Source organism: Homarus americanus, unplaced genomic scaffold, assembly GCF_018991925.1.
Source record: "Homarus americanus isolate GMGI-L3 unplaced genomic scaffold, GMGI_Hamer_2.0 scaffold16430, whole genome shotgun sequence".
In the NCBI taxonomy this organism is placed as follows: Eukaryota; Metazoa; Arthropoda; class Malacostraca; order Decapoda; family Nephropidae; genus Homarus; species Homarus americanus.
In genome coordinates this window covers 9,613,109-9,633,533 of record NW_024729259.1, presented here as the reverse complement: position 1 = coordinate 9,633,533, position 20,425 = coordinate 9,613,109, and the positions used below count along the sequence as shown (strand labels likewise).

General features: G+C 39.6%; 1 protein-coding gene across 1 annotated transcript; it reads left to right on the top strand.

Annotated features, from left to right (window-relative positions):
- The first annotated feature begins 12,813 nt into the window (after positions 1–12,813).
- On the top strand, positions 12,814–14,414 carry LOC121866572 (tigger transposable element-derived protein 1-like). Its single transcript, XM_042366340.1, has 2 exons — positions 12,814–13,356; positions 14,238–14,414. Exons 1-2 carry the CDS (start codon positions 12,814–12,816, stop codon positions 14,412–14,414), a joined length of 720 nt encoding a protein of 239 aa, XP_042222274.1.
- Positions 14,415–20,425: the final 6,011 nt, after the last annotated feature.

The window sequence follows — 20,425 nt, the reverse complement described above, 5'->3', positions numbered from 1 at the left end:
ATATATATATATATATATATATATATATATATATATATATATATATATATATATATAATGTTATGGCAAATATTATAAACACACACAGGAATGGCTAACTTTATTACAAAGTGATGAAAAGGGTACCTCAATACTGTAGTCCACAAAACATGTAGCTATGCTTTTTTTTATTTGATCCCCCAACATACGAGTCCGTTTTCTCTCACATCAGGACGCCTGAGTCCTCCGTTTTCTCTCTTAATCTTAGAGTGCACCAGAAACTTTACTATTTTTAGTAATGCCACAGAATTTGAAATTGCAACCCCAATTGCAACTGGGGTGGCAATTGTGGAAGCAACTAGATATGTCTGATTACAGCAAATGTGTTATTGTCAATTTGTATGTGAAAGATTTTATCCTCAATAGATGTAGGTTAACATTACACCTGGAATCAAATGCTTAAAAAAAGCCTAAGGAAGGAAGCATATTCCTTTAACACATAATTATCTGACCAGTATGGGGAGGATCATCGTGTCTCCGTCAGGGGATCGTGGAGTGGTGGTCCAGCAGGCGTCACGGAAGTTTTTTTTTGGGGGAGGCAATTTCACTTTAGGCGCGATCGGACGTTGTTCGGTTGGACGTTAACCACACATGACTGTATTACATTAGATCGAAAATTTGTATGTCTAATGCAAAATCCATGATGTTTATATTCAAAATGATCATCATATTGTAAGAATTCCAGCAATGCAAATTATATTCTGGCCAGGTAATTTATATGAATTTTATGAGCTAAAACAAATACAGTGAACCCTCACTTTACGCGGTCAATTGAACCCACAGAGGCCCGCGTAAAGCGAGAAACGCGTAAAGTGAACAACATAACATATGGGATTAAATGAAATAGAGACCGGCTGACCCCCAAACTCCACTTTTTCCGACACAATACCTATGTTCTAGTAAAAAACATCTTAATTTTATGATGGTACATGCACACAATTAATATTTAAAAGAAATAGAGAAATACAGTTGCCAAGTAAATGTCCATTCAAATAATGGACTCAACTCCCTCCCCCTCTTCTCACACTACACTCGCTGGCTCTTCCCTCTCTTGAGAAATTTTTGGGGGAAAACGACTAGATTTTAAGGTATAGTAATAAATAATACCTCAGAGTAAACAAAATACTTACATTAGATCTAAAATTTGTATGTCTAATGCAAAATCTATGATGTTTATATTCAAAATGATCATCAAATTGTAAGAATTCCAGCAATGTAAATTATATTTGGCCGGGTAATTTGTATGAATTTTATGAGCTAAAACAAATATCTTCAGTTAATAAAAAAAAAAAATATTCTTCACAACACTATCTGTCAATCAAAGTACCCCACCTTGCCTCCCACCCTCTTCCAACCGCGCCAGATGGTCGGTCGGTCGGTCCCACCCTCCCTACCAGATAAATGTTTGGGAGAAACCAGAATATTTACCTTTTTATTAATAAATAATACATCAGACTAAAGTTAGGATAATATAATTGACATTGCTGGATTCCTTGCAAGACCAGGAATATTTTGAATATACACTTCATATATTTTGCACAAAAGATAACATATTTGCTCTGAGTAAACAAAATACTTGCATTAGATCTAAAATTGTATGTCTAATGCAAAATCTATGATGCTTATATTCAAAATGATCATCAAATTGTAAGAATTCCAGCAATGTAAATTATATTCTGGCCAGATAATTTGTATGAATTTTATGAGCTAAATAAAAAAATTATACTTCACCCGCGTAAAGGGGTACACGCACCGCGGAATGTGAGCATCCCGGGTTCCGGCAGGGTACCGCGTAAAGTGAGGGTTGACTGTATCTTCACTAAATAAAAAAAATATACTTCACCCAGACACTATCTGTCAATCAAAATACCCCACCTCCGGCTCCCCCCCCTCTTCCCACGCTCGCTGGGTCCCTCCCTCCCTACCCCCCACCTTCCCTCCCTACCAGAGAAATGTTTGGGAGAAAACAGTATACAGTATTACCCCGCCTAACGCGGTTTCACTTAATGCGTTTTTTCATATACACGGTGCCTCGCCAGAGCTGAACTTTCACTTATCACGGATTTTTTCCACATATACGCGGTGAGTGTCCGGCTCGAGACGCTATTTTTAGATTTGCCCCACCCGCCACCCTGCCTGACTGCCTGTTTTAGCTCATAAAATTCATACAAATTACCCGGCCAGAATATAATTTACATTGCTGGAATTCTTATAATTTGGTGATCATTTTGAATATAAACATCATATATTTTGCATTAGACATACAAATTTTAGATAAAATGTATAATCTGAGTTAATATGTTATCTTTTGTGCAAAATATAAGACATTTATATTCAAAATATTCCTGGTCTTACAAGGAATCCAGCAATGTCAATTATATTATCCTAACTTTAGTTTGAGGTATTATTTATTACTAAAAAGTTAAATACAGTATTCTGGTTTTCCCACACATCTCCTTGGGACGGTTGGTGGGGGGTGGGGGAGAGGGAGGGACCGACCGACCATCTGTTACCCTGTGAAGAATATTTTTTTTTTATTAACTGAACATATTTGTTTTAGCTCATAAAATTCATACAAATTACCCGGTCAGAATATAATTTACATTGCTGGAATTCTTATAATTTGGTGATCATTTTGAATATAAACATCATATATTTTGCATTAGACATACAAATTTTAGATAAAATGTTTTCTCTAAGTAAATATGTTATCTTTTGTGCAAAATATATGACATTTATATTCAAAATATTCCTGGTCTTACAAGGAATCCAGCAATGTCAATTATATTATCCTAACTTTAATCTGAGGTATTATATAATACAAAATGTAAAAATTTATTTTTTTCACCCACTCTTTCTCTCGAAGGGAGGAGTGGTGGGGGGTGGGGGGGAGGGTTGGGACTGACCGGGCGGTTGGAAGAGGGGGGAGGCAAGGTGGGGTACTTTGATTGACAGATAGTGTCGTGAAGAATACTTTTTTTTTTATTAACTGAAGATATTTGTTTTAGCTCATAAAATTCATACAAATTACCCGGCCAGAATATAATTTACATTGCTGGAATTCTTATAATTTGGTGATCATTTTGAATATAAACATCATATATTATGCATTAGACATACAAATTTTAGATAAAAATTTTTCTCTAAGTAAATATGTTATCTTTTGTGCAAAATATATGACATTTATATTCAAAAAATTCCTGGTCTTACAAGGAATCCAGCAATGTCAATTGTATTATCCTAACTTTAGTTTGAGGTATTATTTATTAAAATTTAGTGGTTTTCCCGCAAAAATTTCTCAGAGGGAAGAGCCAGCAGTGTTGTGTGAGAAGAGGGGGAGGGAGTTGAGTCCATTATTTGAATGGACATTAACTTGGCGACTGTATTTCTCTTACGTATTAATTGTGTGCATGTACCATCATAAAATTAAGATGTTATTTTTACTACAACATAGTTATGTGTCTTCAAAAAGTGGAGTTTGGGGGTCGGGCTGGTTTCTATTGGAATTAATCCCATATGTTCTGTTGTTCACTTAACGCGGATTTCACTTAACGCGGGACCCTCTGGGTTCTATTGACCGCGTTAAGTGGGGTACAACTGTATTTACATTTTTAGTAATAAATAATACATCAGACTAAAGTTAGGATAATACAATTGACATTTCTGGATTCCTTGCAGGTCAGGGAATATTTTGAATGTAAACTTCATATATTTTGCACAAAGGATAAAATATTTGCTTTGTGTAAACCAAATTATTACATTAGATCTAAAATTTGTATGTCTAATGCAAAATCCATGATGTTATTATTCAAAATGATCATCATATTGTAAGAATTCCAGCAATGTAAATTATATTCTGGCTGGGTAATTTGTATGAATTTTATGAGCTAAACAAATATCTTCACTAAATAAAAAAATATATACTTCACCCCAGACGCTATCTGTCAACCAAAATACCCCACCTCCGTCTCCCCCCCCTCTTCCCACGCTCGCTGGGTCCCTCCCTCAAACTACCTTCCCTCCCTACCAGAGAAATGTTTGGGAGAAAACAGTATATTTACATTTTTAGTAATAAATAATACATCAGACTAAAGTTAAGATAATATAATTGACATTTCTGGATTCCTTGCAGGTCAGGGAATATTTTGAATGTAAACTTCATATATTTTGTACAAAAGATAAAATATTTGCTTTGTGTAAGCCAAATTATTACATTAGATCTAAAATTTGTATGTCGAATGCAAAATCCATGATGTTTATATTCAAAATAATCATCATATTGTAAGAATTCTAGCAATGTAAATTATATTCTGGCCAGGTAATTTGTATTAATTTTATGAGCTAAATAAAAAATTATACTTCACTCGCGTATATGAGTACATGCACCGCGTAAAATGAAATTCCGGTTCTGGCGAGGTACCTTGTAAATGTAGAATCGCATAAAGCGAAACCGCGTAAAACGGGGTATTACTGTATATGGTAATAATGAAAGAAATACAATTAACTTGAACCATAATCACTTTTGCAAGCACATGAAGTATAGCAAACTGTGTGAATGTCAAAATAATTTCTTCCTACTTTTTTTCATGGAAAATTTGTCAATGATACTGTTTGTGTCAAGGGATTGTAGGAGGCCAGATTCAATGCATAATAATGAAAGTGAGTTTAATCTGGTTTGTCCCATGGTAGACCCTACATAGAGTAGAGAAAGACCTCTCTCCTTCACAATTTGTAATGGGGATGGTAAGGGAAAATTCTTACCAAGATACTAATGTTTGGAAAAGCAGTTGTCAAAATACCATCTTTGGACCTCAGCAAAGTAGAGATGTTTGTCACTGACCTGTCAGATTCAGAAGACAAATTGTCTTTAAATTGCAAAAACTCATCTAGAACAGATGCTTCCAGGTCACTGGAATAGGTACTGACAACCAATTCCAGTTGGGCTTTGAGATCATCATATTTCATACTGTCATACTCCGTTAAGAAGCTAAACAGCTTCTTTATTTCTCATTAGGCATTCACTCTGTGCTCTAATTCATTCCTAAGGCAATCTAATATGATGTAGAAATTGTCCACCTTGAACTTCTCACGTGGATCAAGTTGAGTTTCAATGCCAACTGATTCATCAAAGAAATGTTTTCTCTTTTTTTTTCTTTTTGTTGTCTCTGTGTAGACAGGCTCAGCAAAAGGCCTAGGCTGATCTTCTATTTCATCAAACTGACCCTGTCTCATTTCTGAGAAAAAGGAGATCAAACTCTCATACAGTTTCACAACTGACAGAAGGTTGGTCTCAACTTTTTGAAGTGATAAGCTGGTTGCATTAAACCTTGTTAAGATTTTATACCATATTACAGTAAGAAGTGCTGTTTCAAATGCTTCCATTTGTCTTATGAGGCCTTCACCTTCAAGCTTTGTAGCCACAGTTTATCTACTGTCAGAACATATGTTCTCCAGTGCTGACTTTATCTCAAGGTAATGTAAAAACACTGCTTTAACAGCATCAGCCCTCGCACTCCAGCGAGTTTCTGAAAGGGATTTTACTACAATCCCCTCAGCAGGTAGTGCAGCTTTCAAGTGATCCCATCTATATGTGGAGGCTGAGAAGTTGTATAAGGCTTGCAAAAATCTGGAAAATGAAACAGACCCAAGGCAACTGCTGGCAGCTGATGTTCCCACAAGGTTCAAAGAGTGACCTGCACAAGGGACATAATATGCCAGGGGATTCATAGCCTTTATTCTGGCTTGGAGACCAGTGTAAATGCCTGACATATTGGCAGCATTGTCATAACTCTGCCCTCTCATGTCACTCAAATCAAGACCAACATCTTTAATTAACTGTACAACAGTTGAGGCTATGCTCTCTGCACCATGGTCATGTACATCTATGAACTTTAGAAATCGCTCAACAGGTTTGCCATCAGGTTTGACATAACGAACCATGAATGTAAGTTGGTCAGTATGACTAACATCCGGTGTGGAATCTACACTAACCGAATAATATTTGGCTTGTTTCACTTCACTTATGATAATTGAGTGAATTTCTTCAGCCATCAGATTGACCATTTCCTCACAAATCGTTTTTGAGAGATATGAAGTCTTTCCACTACCTACAGCACCATACTTCTCCAGATGCTGTGCAAGAAAAGGGTCAAATTTGGCCAGGAGTTCCAGTACTCTTAGGTAATTCCCATTGTTGCTAGAGCCGATTCTTTCATCACTACCTCTGAGAGGAAGACCTCTTGATGTTAAAAATTTTAGTGTTTCAACTATGCGCAATAGAACTTCTTTCCAGTATTGTCTCTCCAATTCTACTTGCAAAGCCAAAATGGAATCAATTCGCCTTGCTGTAATTTTCCTCACACCCCAAGTAGTAATTGAGATTTTATGCTCTTTGCTACTTTCATGTTCAGCAACTCTACGCTGGCAGTTTTTCCAGTCGCTAAATCCACTAGTAAACAATGAGACTTGCTTGCTGAATAGCTTGCATGGAACACAAAATACATCTCCAGGTTTTGGAGAATACACAAGCCATTCCCTTTTAACTTTTTCAACATTTGCCATTTGACGTGTAAACAAGGATTTGGGCACATATCAAACTCTTTCCTTTTCACCCACATTTTCACTTCTTGCAGATCTTGAGAAGTCACCTTGTTCACAATTTAGATCAAGAGGATAGTTTAGTAAATACTCAATCAGTTTATCATCAATTGTCAGCCAGTCAGCTGGATCACTTGATACACACAAATCAACACTGACACCTTGTTCCACAGAATGTTTCTTATAAGTCAACTGAGATGAATTGGATGAAGCTTCAGTCACAGGTGGTACTTCCATTGCTGTAGGTGCTGATTTACTTAATCTCTGTGACTGTGACTCAGCTGACCTCGCTTCGTCATCTGAATCATGAAAGTGAACATCTACTGTGTCATCCCCTGGGAGTTTACTGTCACTGGTACTTGGCTCTGAATTCCCTTTTGGTTTAAAAAATGTTGTCAGCTTTGGAACTGATTGCAGTTGTGCAGCTTTGGCTGCTTTTAACTTTCTCTTTTGTGAGCCACTCAGATATTTTTTCAGGGACGACATATTTATCTCATGAGAATAATCTGTAAGCAAAAAAATAGTGTAAGTCCATAAGAGATACCAATATCACAAAAAATAGACACAAAAACACACGTAATATAACACTGAAGTCCATTTAATGCAACATGTAAAATATCATTAGTAAATAACGAGTGCCGTGTACACAATGTAAAATATCACTGAGCTGAGGCTGAGAAGATACTGACTGGCTGAGCGAGCTGTCAGCAAACCAACGGTAACCCTGACACGTACTGAACGTGAAACGATCCTGTCCTTCACACGTCAAGGCGCTGAAAGTTTCTTGAACTTTATTCTCTCTCTCTCTCTCTCTCTCCAGTATATATGTATGTATAGATAGATAGATAAACAGACAGATTGATAGATCGATGGTGGGACACAGACATTGAAAAAATGTATATATATATTTTTTTATTATCTTATATTATCTTATTTTCTTCATTTTACTATAGGGCCTAGTCCGTGGCCCACCTGAGAACAACCCCATGGCCCACCTGAGAACAACCCCATGGCCCACCAGTTGAAGACCACTGCAGGCCTATACTTATTGTACAGGGGCCCCATACTTATTGTACAGGGGCCCCATACTTACTGTACAGGGGCCCTTATAATTGTGAATATATTATATAATGAAATACTCAGTGTACCCTTGAAACAAGGTTATACGCTAGCACGCTGCGTGACAAATTAGTTTCAGTGGGCCCCCAGATACCGGTGGGCCCTAGGCCAATGCCCTACTTGGCCTATTGGTAAATCCGGCCCTGCATCCAACTAAGAGTAAAAAACATTGTGTAACAAATTCAACTGCAAGAGCTGAAATGAACAGATACCAGACGTAACTGCAAGCACGTGATGAAAATACTTTAGATTGGTGGAAAACCAATAAGAACATTTCTTCCAACATTAGCAGCCGTTTTCTCAGTTGTTCGCGAGATAGCTTCCACACATGAATGGGTTTATTGAATGTATTACCGAGGCTTCTGACACCAGTTGTACACATCAATGATGCATATGACTGTTGTGAGAGGCCTCGGAAAGGTGTTTAATAAACCCATTTATGTGTGGGAGCTAGTTCCCGTATGTGTTCAAGTAGCTCCCAAATGACTGAGAAAACAGCTGCATGCCTCCTTGCAAACAAGCATCCTTCTTCTCCACCATCATCAGTGGAAAGTAAAAGATTATTCAGCATTGGTGGTAATTTATACACTTCACATCTAAGTCATCTTAATGCTGACACTGGAGAAATACTCATGTTTTTTTATACTACAATTTCAGAATTTTCGACTTTGATTACTGAATTCAATTATGAAACTCAAGCTCTTGTAATTGTTTGTTTAAAACATTTAATTCCAATCTAAGCTTCTGCCATGTTGAAAGGTTCTAGAAAATGTACACGCGCAACAAAAAGTATCGGTGCATACTGTAGTGTGAACAATTTGAGACCAGTGACGATAGGTATTGGGAAAGGCGAGTTGTTCCAGCCGTATGTTGGCAGCCCTGTAATCCTGCTGAGCAGCTACTATGACCTGGTCAAGTGAAACAAACCTTTATAAATAAGGTCGGGAAGTGATAAATAGACAGTATGAAATATGAGGAGCTCCCTGTTAACAAAATTATTTGTGATACTTGTGAATATTGCCACATTAATTTATGCTACCAAATAAACCACTCAACCTGGTCATCCTGAGGGGTGGTGCAGCCTGGATGGCCGCTCCGAGACCTGTCGTCTGTAGCACCAGTTTCGAAGTATCGCCGAATCCATTGTGCAGCGGTGTTCCTGTGGACACCAACCTCTCCGGCTAATATCTGTGATGCCGAACCCTTCGTTATGAAGGGCAATAATAGCTCCTCGTGTTCCCTCTGAGGTTTCCATGTCGTCTGGCATGTGTAGATCTCTACTGCTTCATATTGCCTCTGTTGTATACCCACGTTCACCGAGACCGAACCCTCGCTTGTCATTCAGTCGACACAAAGCAACAATTAGAAACGAGGAAACAAACACACTGATTGTCAGCCATATGGCAACACCTAGTGGAGGAGGGGGGAGGGGTTATGAGGATACACTTACCAACCTTCCCGACATATACGTATCGTTTAGGAAGTCGTCGATCTCACCCTGCACCGATACTTTTTGGTGCGACTGTACCTGTGAATTTTATTATTAGCTGTTCTAGATCACATACTGTTAGTCTACTATAATACATTCTTCAATAATTAGATAAAATTTATTTCTGATAAGCTTTTGTAGTCCAAATACTGCTAGTCTACTACAGTATATTGATTTCAATAATTTGTTAAAATGGAATAAGTTTTGAAAATATACAGCATAGTCTTGTTTTATGCGGTCAATTAAACCCTTGGAGGTCCGCGTATAACGCGAAACGCGAAAACGAAATAACAAAACATATGGGATTACTGTAATTGAAATAGAGACTGGGCCGACCCCCAGACTACCCTTTTTCAGACGCAATACGTACATTGTAGTAAAAATAACATCTTAATTTTATGATGGTATGCACACACAATTAATATATAAGAGAAATATCAATAATATTAGGTTTTTTAACACTTACATTAGTAGAAGAGATGGCTGGGCACACAGGGATGGGGGGCTGGTTCCGAGGCAGAGGGCAGATTAGTGGCCCTCAGGTATATCACTTGTATCACTATCCACCACAGAGGCTAGCAGGGCCTCCGTGTCAAACCCCTCAAAGTCCATATCCTCCCTATCACTATCACTAACTTGGGATGGCTGTGGCGGGTTGCGGGTGAAGAACTCGGTAATGTGGTCGTGATACATCTGGACATACGGCTCCATAGCTTTCAACAGAAGGTTATTTGACACTTCATAGCGATGATTGACTGGGTCTTTGGCAAGGATGAGCTATATTTTCTCATCAAACTCGATGACCTCCTTCACATCACTGCGTGTTAGTTTCTGTTCTTGTTCTTCTGTAACACCTGGCTGTTCACTGACGTCACCATCTTCTAACATCATCTCCGCAGTCACCTCAGGTTGCCTGATTACCTCCAGGATGTCGTCGTTGGTGGTCTCGGAGAAGCCTGCAGCTCTAACACTTTGTGCAGCCTCTCATGCAATGTCCAATGCCACAGCAACAGACTGAGCCCCACCAGCCACCGCTTGACTCTGCCTCCCACCTGGGATACCCTCCAACACATGCCGCCACGCGTGACGAATCGTTGCCATAGACAGCTGCCCCCATGCCTCCACCAAGAAATCAACAGCTTTCTTGACGTTAAACAGTTTCCAGAACTGCTTAACTTGCACTTCATGGTCCGCCAAATCTTGTTCTGGATCCTCGTCCTCGCTCTCGCTATCGGTGCCACTCAGAAGGTTCTGCAATTCATCCTTGGTGTTGGTGAAGTCGTTCAGGAGCCGAAACTTCTTTGCGGAGAAAGCAGCCTTGACGTTGCATATCAACTCCTGATCCATGGGCTGGATTAACGACGTAGTGTTAGGGGGAAGGAAGACCACTTTTACATTGGGGTGATGATCCAGCAATAGGGGCGAGTGTCCTGGTGTGTTGTCAAGGAGCAACAAAATGTTGAATGGAACATTATGATGCTCGCAGAATTTCTTCACATCAGGAACGAAACAGTTGTCAAACCAGGAGAGGGACAGACCAGTGAACATCCACACCTTCCCTGAGGTTAGCCAATGGACATTTAACTTGCTCATGTCCATATTTTTGTAGGCATGCGGCTTGCAGGCTTTGTGGATCACAGACAACTTCAGCTTACAAGTGCAGGAGGCATTGGTGGTGAACAGGACGGTGATGCGCTCCTTCTGCAACTTCCGGCCCCGACACTTGCTCGCAGACTTGACTACGAAGGTCTTGGATGGCAATTTCTTCCAAAACAACCCGGATTCATCCATGTTGAACACTTGGTCGTCGGTATACTGTCCTCCCTCCATAATTTCTCCTAAGAATGGGGGAAAATTCATGGCAGCAGCCCGGTCAGCACTTGCTCCTTCACCAACAATTTCAACGTTCGTGATCTTATAATGACGTTTGAAACCTTGCAGCCACCCAGCGGAAGCAGTGAAGGGTTTGCGCTCTGCAACTCCCATTTTTCTCGCCACTGATAGGTACAGTTCTCTCGCGTAGTTCTGCACTGCCCGAGTGTCGACCACCATGTTCCTACTTGACTGACGAATCAAGTACCTGACCAATAAACTTTCAGTCTTGAGCAGCACCTTATTGTGGCAATATTTCACCATCAACGCACCTGCAGACTTTGTGATGCTCATGTGCTCTTTGATCTTGCCGGCATCTTTCTTGATGGTGCGAATCGTCGATTCATTCACTCCATGTTGTCGGGCGAGATCCACCTGCCCCGTGCCTTTCTCTGACTCCTGGACGATTTTGGACTTATTTTCATAGCTTAAGGCGCGTCGCACCTTCTTGGGCTTGGGGCAGCTTGGGCCAGGTAGTTCAAGGTTTCTCTGGGGTGGTGGAGGTCCAGCAGAAGCCATTGTTGAGCAGATTAGCGGGCATGAGGGAGCACTGTATACACGGAGACGGAGGACAATGGGACTGACGCATCTAAGGTCAGCGACTTATTCCCTCTGGTGGCATGGCACGCCAAGTTAAATTAGACCAATCACAGCTCGTGGCGGAGGAGATGTGTGGGTGGTAAGGATGCATGGCCCAAGCACCAGTAACTGAAGTTTTAAATGACAATGTATGAGAGAGCCTCTGCGTGAAATGCTTGCTCACCGTAAAGAGTGATTGCCATCCTATGACTTAATTTAAATTTACTTGATCCATTGCAAACTCAAAAACTGATTACAGTAGACCCTTGCCATTTGCGGGTTTGAGACTCAAGATTTTGATGATTCGCGGTAAATAGACGGCGGCTATGGTGGCGAGCTTACGAGCCTTTTCCTGCACCGCATCGAGTCACCCCATGCGTCCGCGGCGTCTAATCTTCCTCTGTTCGCGCTCACCCAGGAGATGTGACCCAGCATCTTGTATTGTACACTACTCTCAAAACTTTTGTGTTTCTGTGTGAAAATAGCCCATAAAAGGCAAAAGTCAGTGATGACCCAGACAAAAAAAGTAAAATTATTAGACAAGACAAAAGGAGGGGACGAGTGCTGCCGCGGTTGGTCGGTTGTTTGATGTGAACGAATCTACAGTGCAGTATATAAAGAAAAATGAACAAGCAATTCGGGATACTGTTCAAGCGAGTGCTCCTGCAAGTGCTAAAGTGGCGCAGGTTGTTTGTGACAAGAACATAGTGAAAATAGAGAAAGCACTAAACATTTGGATTGAGGAACAGCACCGCAAAAATATTCCGATCGACAGCAACGTGATTCGTGAGAAAGCTAAATGTCTTTATGCTCATTTTTAGTGCCAGTAAAGGGTGGCTCGAGAATTTTGAGAAAAGATTCTCTTTCCATAATGTGAAGCTGACTGGGAAGGCCGCATCACCTGACCACACAGCTGCAGATACATTTCCCGCCAAGTTAAAGAAAATAATAGAAGAGAAAGGCTATAGACCAGAGCAAGTTTGATGCCGATGAATCCAGTCTATATTGGAAAAAAATGCCTGGTAGAACGTACATAAAGAAGCAGGAGAGGCGTGCCCCTGGGTTCAAGGCAGCCAAGGACAGTGACGCTCATCTTCTGTGGCAGTGCAGCTAGCCACATGATCAAACCTGGTTTGCTTTATCGCTCAGCAAACCCAAGAGGTTTAAAGGGTAAAAACAAGAACCCTTTGCCAGTTTTTTGGCAATCCAACAAAAAGGCATGGCTAACTGTGCAAGCATTCCTGGATTGGTTCCAGAAATGCTTCATCCCAGAAGTGGAAAAGTACCTTGCTTACAAAAACATGGAATTCAAGGTGCCATTATTGATAGATAATGCACAAGGCCAAGCAGAATGTTTGCAGTTTAGACATCCGGGTGTAGAGGTGGTTTTCCTACCCTCTAACACCACTGCTGTTATTCAGCCTCTCGATCAGGGTGTAATACGCACCTTCAAGGTATATTACACCCGATGCTCTTTTGGTCATATCCGTAGTGCCATGGATGCAGACCCCGACCTTGATGTTAGCAAGTGTTGGAAGGAGAACAGCATTGCGCACTGCCTTACCAGCATCAGTGAAGCATTCAATGAACTCGAACCAGATACAGAGAATGCTTGTTGGAAAACTTTATGGCCCGAGTGTGTGAATAACGTCCATAATAAAGTACAGTGATCCCTCGGTTAACGAGCGCCTCGGTTAACGAGATTTCGGTTAACGATTTACCTTCCATAAGATTCTTAACTTCGGTTAACGAGCAATCCCTTGATTAACGAGTTTTTTACGAGACGACTGCAACATGTTTTCGCTTGCATTTGGCGGTCCACCAGCTGTAGTATTAGTCCACCAATACAATAATCGGTTTTAGGGCTTAAATTCCTTACTATTTTAGTAAATATCAAGAAGTTTATACTATTCAATAATTTTAAAAGTTTAATATTAACTTTCTTAGTCATTTTAACAATTATTGAACATAATTGAAGGTAAAGAAACTAGTTTCTGGCATGCCATCCAGCCTGTTACCACACCAGACAGGCGTTAGTCTCTCTCTGTTTTCAGTGGAGGTAACATCTTGCTTGAGACTCTCTTCAACTGAATGCTTTTTTGCTGTGTTTCCAAGCAAATTATTGGTCATTTTGAAATTTATTTTACATATTGACAATATATAATGCAGTGCAGTGTTGATTTAAAAAAAATAATCTTGAATTAGACCAAGAGAACTAAAATTTTATGGGTGAAATGGTGCCATGGGGTGACTTCTCTTCCACCCCAATGCCTTCTCTTCTCCCTTCTCCTCCACCCCAATTCTAATTCCCATCACCATCATCATCATCATCCAGGAGCCTTCATCATACACACCTCAAAGTATGTGTACTTTTCTACCTTTTTTGTTGAATTTAGGCAATTTTCGGTGAGCTGGAACCAATTACCCAAAAACCCATTGAAACAATGGTTTTGGTTAACTAGCAACCTGCTGGAACAGATTGTGCTCGTTAACCGAGGGACCACTGTATGTGAATGACATTGTGAGTGTTGCACGTCAATAGCGTGGTGAGGGGTTTGTGGACTTGGTCGCTGAAGATGTGGAAGAGCTGATTGATGGGCATGGAAAGAAACTAACAGAAGAGGATTTAGAAGAGTTGGTAAAAAGTGCCGAAGAAGATGAAGAGGAAGACATTATGGAATTGCAACAAGAAGGTTTGGGTTTTGGAAAATTTTGTTGAACTATTTTGACATGTGAAGGTGGTAACTGATTTCATTGTTGACCACAACCCTTCCATGGAACATGGCCTTAAGATGGTCCAAGAAATCAACCAGGTATTGTTTCCCTACCAGGAAATGTTTAAAGTCCTCAAAGCAAAGAGGAAACAACTACCAATCACAATGTTTTTCAAGAAAGAACCAACCGCTAGCCCAGCTGATTCGTTTCCCTCCCTCACTCAGTCAGCTGCTGCCACCACCACTCCACCCTTCTCCTCCCAGCCACCCACCACCTCACCACCCGCCTCCCGGCAGCGCGCCTCTCCACCACCCGCCTCTCCATCAACCACCACTGCATCACTCTCTTCCAACAGTGTTCTTCAAGATCCCCTTATGCTTCAGTCACCAGATGTCTCCCTATGTACAGCGCACCACTTCATTAAGCTCCAAACGTCCACATACAAATGTAAGTAGTATTGGTGACTAAAGTTTCTCATACACATTATAGGTATATAGTAGTGCACTAAGATAGTATAAGTTACTATTTACATTTTTGCCAATTCGTGCCATTCCTTAGAACCTAATCCTAGCGAATAGCAAGGGTTTACTGTACTGTACTTCCTTATAAAACCGAGGTGTGTTCCACCGAAAATGTGACATAAGCACATACTGTACACAGTGTTACGCCGTCTCTTAATTTACTTTAATATCCAGGTTCTAGGCATAACCAAATAAAAAGAAAAGTGAAGTAAATCAAAAGGGAATAAAAATAAATAAAGTAAACCTTTAAGAATTTAATTAAATAAAATACTAACACAATAAAGAGCCTCGTAGGCTGTCACAACAAATTGATTCACTATCGAAACTTTTAAGACAAAAATGATACTAAAACATCGAAAAATCAAAAGAACTGCTTAAACATATAGAATAAAAATAAAGCACTGGATTACGTGAACACGGCATAAACATATAAAATAACTAACATTGAAATTAACAATCGTGAAACAACACTGAATTACTTAAATGTAACTACGCAAACAATGATGGACACATAAGAGACATGAATAGGTACTCACATAGATATACCACATTGGTGGCGACAGGAACAACACAGAAATAAAATATAAGTAACAGGTGACGGGTGTCACTCAAAAGAACGTGAACTGAATGACAAGAGGACTGGACTGGACTCCGTCTGCTGGTGGAGTACTATATATAGGGTCGGCTCCCGCCAATGCGACACGCCGGTGAAACATGGGTCGTTTAACGATGCAGATGGTCGTTAGAGAAACAAAGAATGCTTGTTACAATACTATATGAAGAAATAAGATGGGCTTGAACAAATAATTACAGTTAAAACCTTAACAGCACAGGGTAAGGTGACTAGATTATATAATAGTAAATATAACACATCATTACAGGAATAATATGGAACAACATGGAAGCATGTTATAAAAAATAATAGAAAAATACGACACGGTCGTAACAACAGGTACTCCTTGACTTACGACCTACTCGACTTACGACCACCCGGACACACGACCGCCGCAGTCGTATAATTTTTTTTCAAATTACTGTACATACGTATTTTCTAGTACAGAAACGTTTCCATCCCATACGACAGCGTGGCGTGGGCTGGGCCACCTCGTGGTGTACAGCATCCATGCTGTAGCCCGCTCAGTTGGTGTTTGGCCATCAATGGTGTTAGTGATAGCGCTGTGTACTGTACTGACAAAATTTTTGTTTATAATTCCCTTTAATATAATTGGCAAACATAAAAGTGAGAGTTCTGGTGGTGCTCAGAAGAAAAAGAGACAGTCAATTACTTTTGAGATGAAAATGAAAATAATAATGTAATATGAAAATGAAAAACTGTAGCAACCATTTCACGCGACCTTGACTTCTCTCACTCGACAATATCAACGATTTTGAAGGACAAGTCAGAAGCATTTGCTACTATTAATAAGGGGATGCAAATGTTTGAAGAAGTGAATCAAAATGTTGAGCGTTTTGCAAAAGTTGACAGACAGATCCAATTTGCACTTGCTTGCTACAGGGAGATTTACAATGAAAAAAAGGCAAACTGTGTAGTCTAAATTGGACATATTTTTTTTAAGAAGTCCCCCCCACTGCTGTCTCCTCACACCCCACCACTGCTGCCTCTTCACTCCCTAAAGATGATCCAATACCTTCAACAAGCAAGTATGTTAGCCTGTCTGAAGAAAGCGAAATTGATGACCCACCCAGCCCTGTCTCCTCCTCTGCTTCATCCAATTAATGTAGTCTCCATGCTTAATTAAAAAATTATTGAGGCCTCGTGTGCATTCAGCTGACTACATTAAAGATAAGTGCACAGTAATACTTTATTAATTTTTCATTATTGATTACCTTTACTGTACCATATTTCATTTTAGATTTTCTATGTATTATTTTCGCATTTTTGACTTACGTCATGGTCGTCGGTCCCTAACCCCATCGTAAGTCGAGGACTGACTATATGTATGAAAATAGACAGTTTTAAACAAATACAACGAGTCATGCATGATGTAACATTATAATACTGTAAATGAACAAAACACTCAAATTTTACTTATCAGAAATGATGATGAGTGATGCAGGAGGTGGTGAGGTGAGGTTGTGGGATCAGTTACCTTAAAACATCCAGTTTAATGTCCAATGCTATTTCTTTATGGAATCTTTTATCACCATTGCTTTCACATGAACTAAATTGTCTTTTTCCACTCATCTTGAATGAGGGTACACAGTAACAAAGATACATAACTGAGCACAAACTGGGGAAATAATTCAAACTGAGTAGTGCCATTGTTGTTGTGGGCCAGCTATCAGCTGATGAGGAGAGCTGCCCGGCAGCCATCTTGTAGCTACCACCAGAATCCACAAGAAATAAATTTCATAATTTCAGTGAATTTTTTTTGTTCTATATCAAGATTTTTTTCTTTGGAAGATCTTCATAAATTAACCATAATTCATATGGGCAAATACAGTCCTAAACAAAGACACATAACTGAACACAAGCTGTGGAAAGAATTCTTACTGAGGAGCACAATTGTTGTGGTGGTTGCTGACAACTGGGAGGCGAGTGGCCTTCCAGCCACCTTATGGCTGCCACAGAGAATCCACATGAAATAATTTTTATAATTTAGGTAAATATTTGGGTTAAAAATTGTGATTTTTTCTTTTTGTTAAAATTTTACCAAAATTTCCTAAGGGCGAATTTTTTCTGTAACCCGAAATTATGGTAATACAGTGAACCCTCAATAACTCAGCATTTGATAACTCAGAATTTCATATAACTCGACATGGATATGGTCTCGGAGTGTATTAGTATAACTAGGGAAATCCGAGATATTTAAAATTATCTGGGAAAATCTCAGCATATCTGGCTACCTGCAACACCTATCATGCCTCTGTGTCACCTACCACACCTGTGTCACCTACCATGCATCTGAGTCACCTACTATGATGCTTCATTCTTTGCCTGTAGTGCTGGTAAGTGTTACTTTATTACATTTAGTAATTACATGTACACATACTATATGGGGCGATAATTTTTTATTGTTGTATTTTTGTAGGAGGGGGGAAGTGCCTCGATAAATCGGAATTTGGGATAACTCGGCAAGGCCAGAGCCTCATATGTGCTGAGTTATTGAGGGTTTACTGTAATTTCAAAATTACATAAGGGCAAAATTCTGTATATAGAGATCGAGTGACTGATTGATTGATTGATGGTGGTAATTACATTCCTGGTGACTTAACAGCTTAGGGCATATGTCGCCGAATTAAAATAAAGGCTTAAAAGACTAAAATCAAATAATGCAAGGTAAAAAACATTAGGAATAAATAACATAAAAATTTCGTAAAAACCATTCAATCGTTAATAGATAAAACTCAAAGTTTGTGTAGAAGGCCGGCTTCCTTCACGAAGGAGAGGACGTCCCCTCCCACACTAATCCCCCCCCCACACCAAAGAGAGATGGTAGGATCCGTCTTCCCTCAGGCACTGGAAAAGGAGCTTATGACGAAGATCTCTGAGACTGAGGCACGACACCCGGAGATGCTGAACAGTCAGCCATGTGTGGCCAATGTGGAGGTGGGCTGAAGCAGTCTCCAAGCAGTGCAACAGCCCCTGATATCCCCATACACCCAATGCATGGTGGATGTTGCAGAACTTGTCTGTTCCAACAACATCCCACCTGCATTGCCAACCTGACCAGATGACAGCTCTTACAACATGGGGGATTCCTGTATTATGAAATTGCATAGATCAAGACCCAAATAAACTGCATTTCTAAAAAAAGTTATCTGTTTTTTAAACAGACAGTAGTAATTAGGTTTTCCCATAATTACACATTAAAGGTTTAGACAAATGAACTTATCACCTAATATAAGATCCCTTCTCCTCTGGTGAAATTGAATTTAGAGAGGTCCAGAAGTGGTGGGTGCACATGCCGTGGTAGCACAGTGTAGTAGTGTGGGTTGACTCACAAGGTCAAACTTGCCTTGCCATCCTGCTACAGATAACAATTCAAACCCCCTATGATAAAAAATTTAATTCCAAAAGCTACAGCTGTGATATTGCAGGGATTTACTGTACAAGATTTACAAAAATTATTGGGCATCTGTGAGTTAAAGATTATCTTTACAGTACTTACATTATAACCTTCTTGAGTTACAAATGTTCTATTGAAACAATGTGGGCACTTGAACTCAACTTGCTCCCCTTCCTTTTCAACTTCAATAATACCTGCAAAAGAAAGGTTTTATATGAAAACATTATGCATGTATACTGTATAGCATTAGAGAACAGGAGAAGAATTTGGGCAAAATTAATAAATAAGAGGATATAAAAATAAAAAAATGGAATGAGCTTGTGAAACTTTTCAGTGGCAAAAAAAAAAAAACATCATAAGAAACATTTGGTGAAATTTTCCATGCTGGAGTGGGTTTGCTGTGATTACCTGATGGCAGCTCTCCATGCTGCTTCTTTTCAGGTTCTTACTCTAAGTAACTTTTTCTTGTTCTTCACTCACCACTGTGAGTTGCCTAAGGTTCACACGAGGTTGGAAATTTGTACTGTATCTGATATTAAATTTGTTTTCCCTTGATATTTGTAATGAAATATCATTGTATTTTGAGGAAATGGTGTGGACACATGGGAGTTTTTCTTATAACGTTCTTGAAGCTGATAAGAGATCTTTCTGAAGCTCATCACAATCCAATTGGTTCTTAATTTCCCTGAGTAACTTAATATTGTCAACAAACACTTTTATGGAGGATTGTATAGATTCTGGCATGTCATTCATGAAACAAACAACAATAGGCCCTGTGGTATTTCACTTGTAGGACGATTCCAGTTTAATTTTCAACCTTATATGGGGAACGCTGTCAAAATCCTTGCCTAAGTCCAGATATATATAGTCAATATTGCCACCACGCTCCAGGATCTGAGTCCAAACATCCAACATTAAGTACTGTAACTGCATCAAGCAAGAGCTATCTGGCATAAAAGATACTAGCATTCCTTCACTAGCTTGTTTGCAATGGCAAATAGCATGAATTCACAATGAAATTCAGGATAAACACCATAGTGTGGGGGTAGATCACAGGGGTTTGGTTGAGCTTGGAAATGTAGAGTTCAGCTTCAGTCCATTACGGTATCGTGCAACATAGCGCCGCGGTGAAACTGTACAGTTTTCTCACATTCCCAGTTTCCTCACAACAAAATTTAACATAGTGAAGGTAGAGATTCTGGGAGATAAAAGAGTTTGGTCTTGTTTGGTTCACAATCACATTAAACACAGTTGCAATTTTAAAAGAATGGTAGCATGATTATGTCATACAGAGTGGCTCACCTGTGTGTGCACACTATGGGTAAACTGACTCATGTTATACCACCTGATACAAAATGCACAGTTTGGGATGTCAACAAATGTAAACAAACATTGATGGTAATTAGACAAGCATCAAATGTATAAGATTCACACCAATCGATTTACTGAAAAATCCAGTGCTT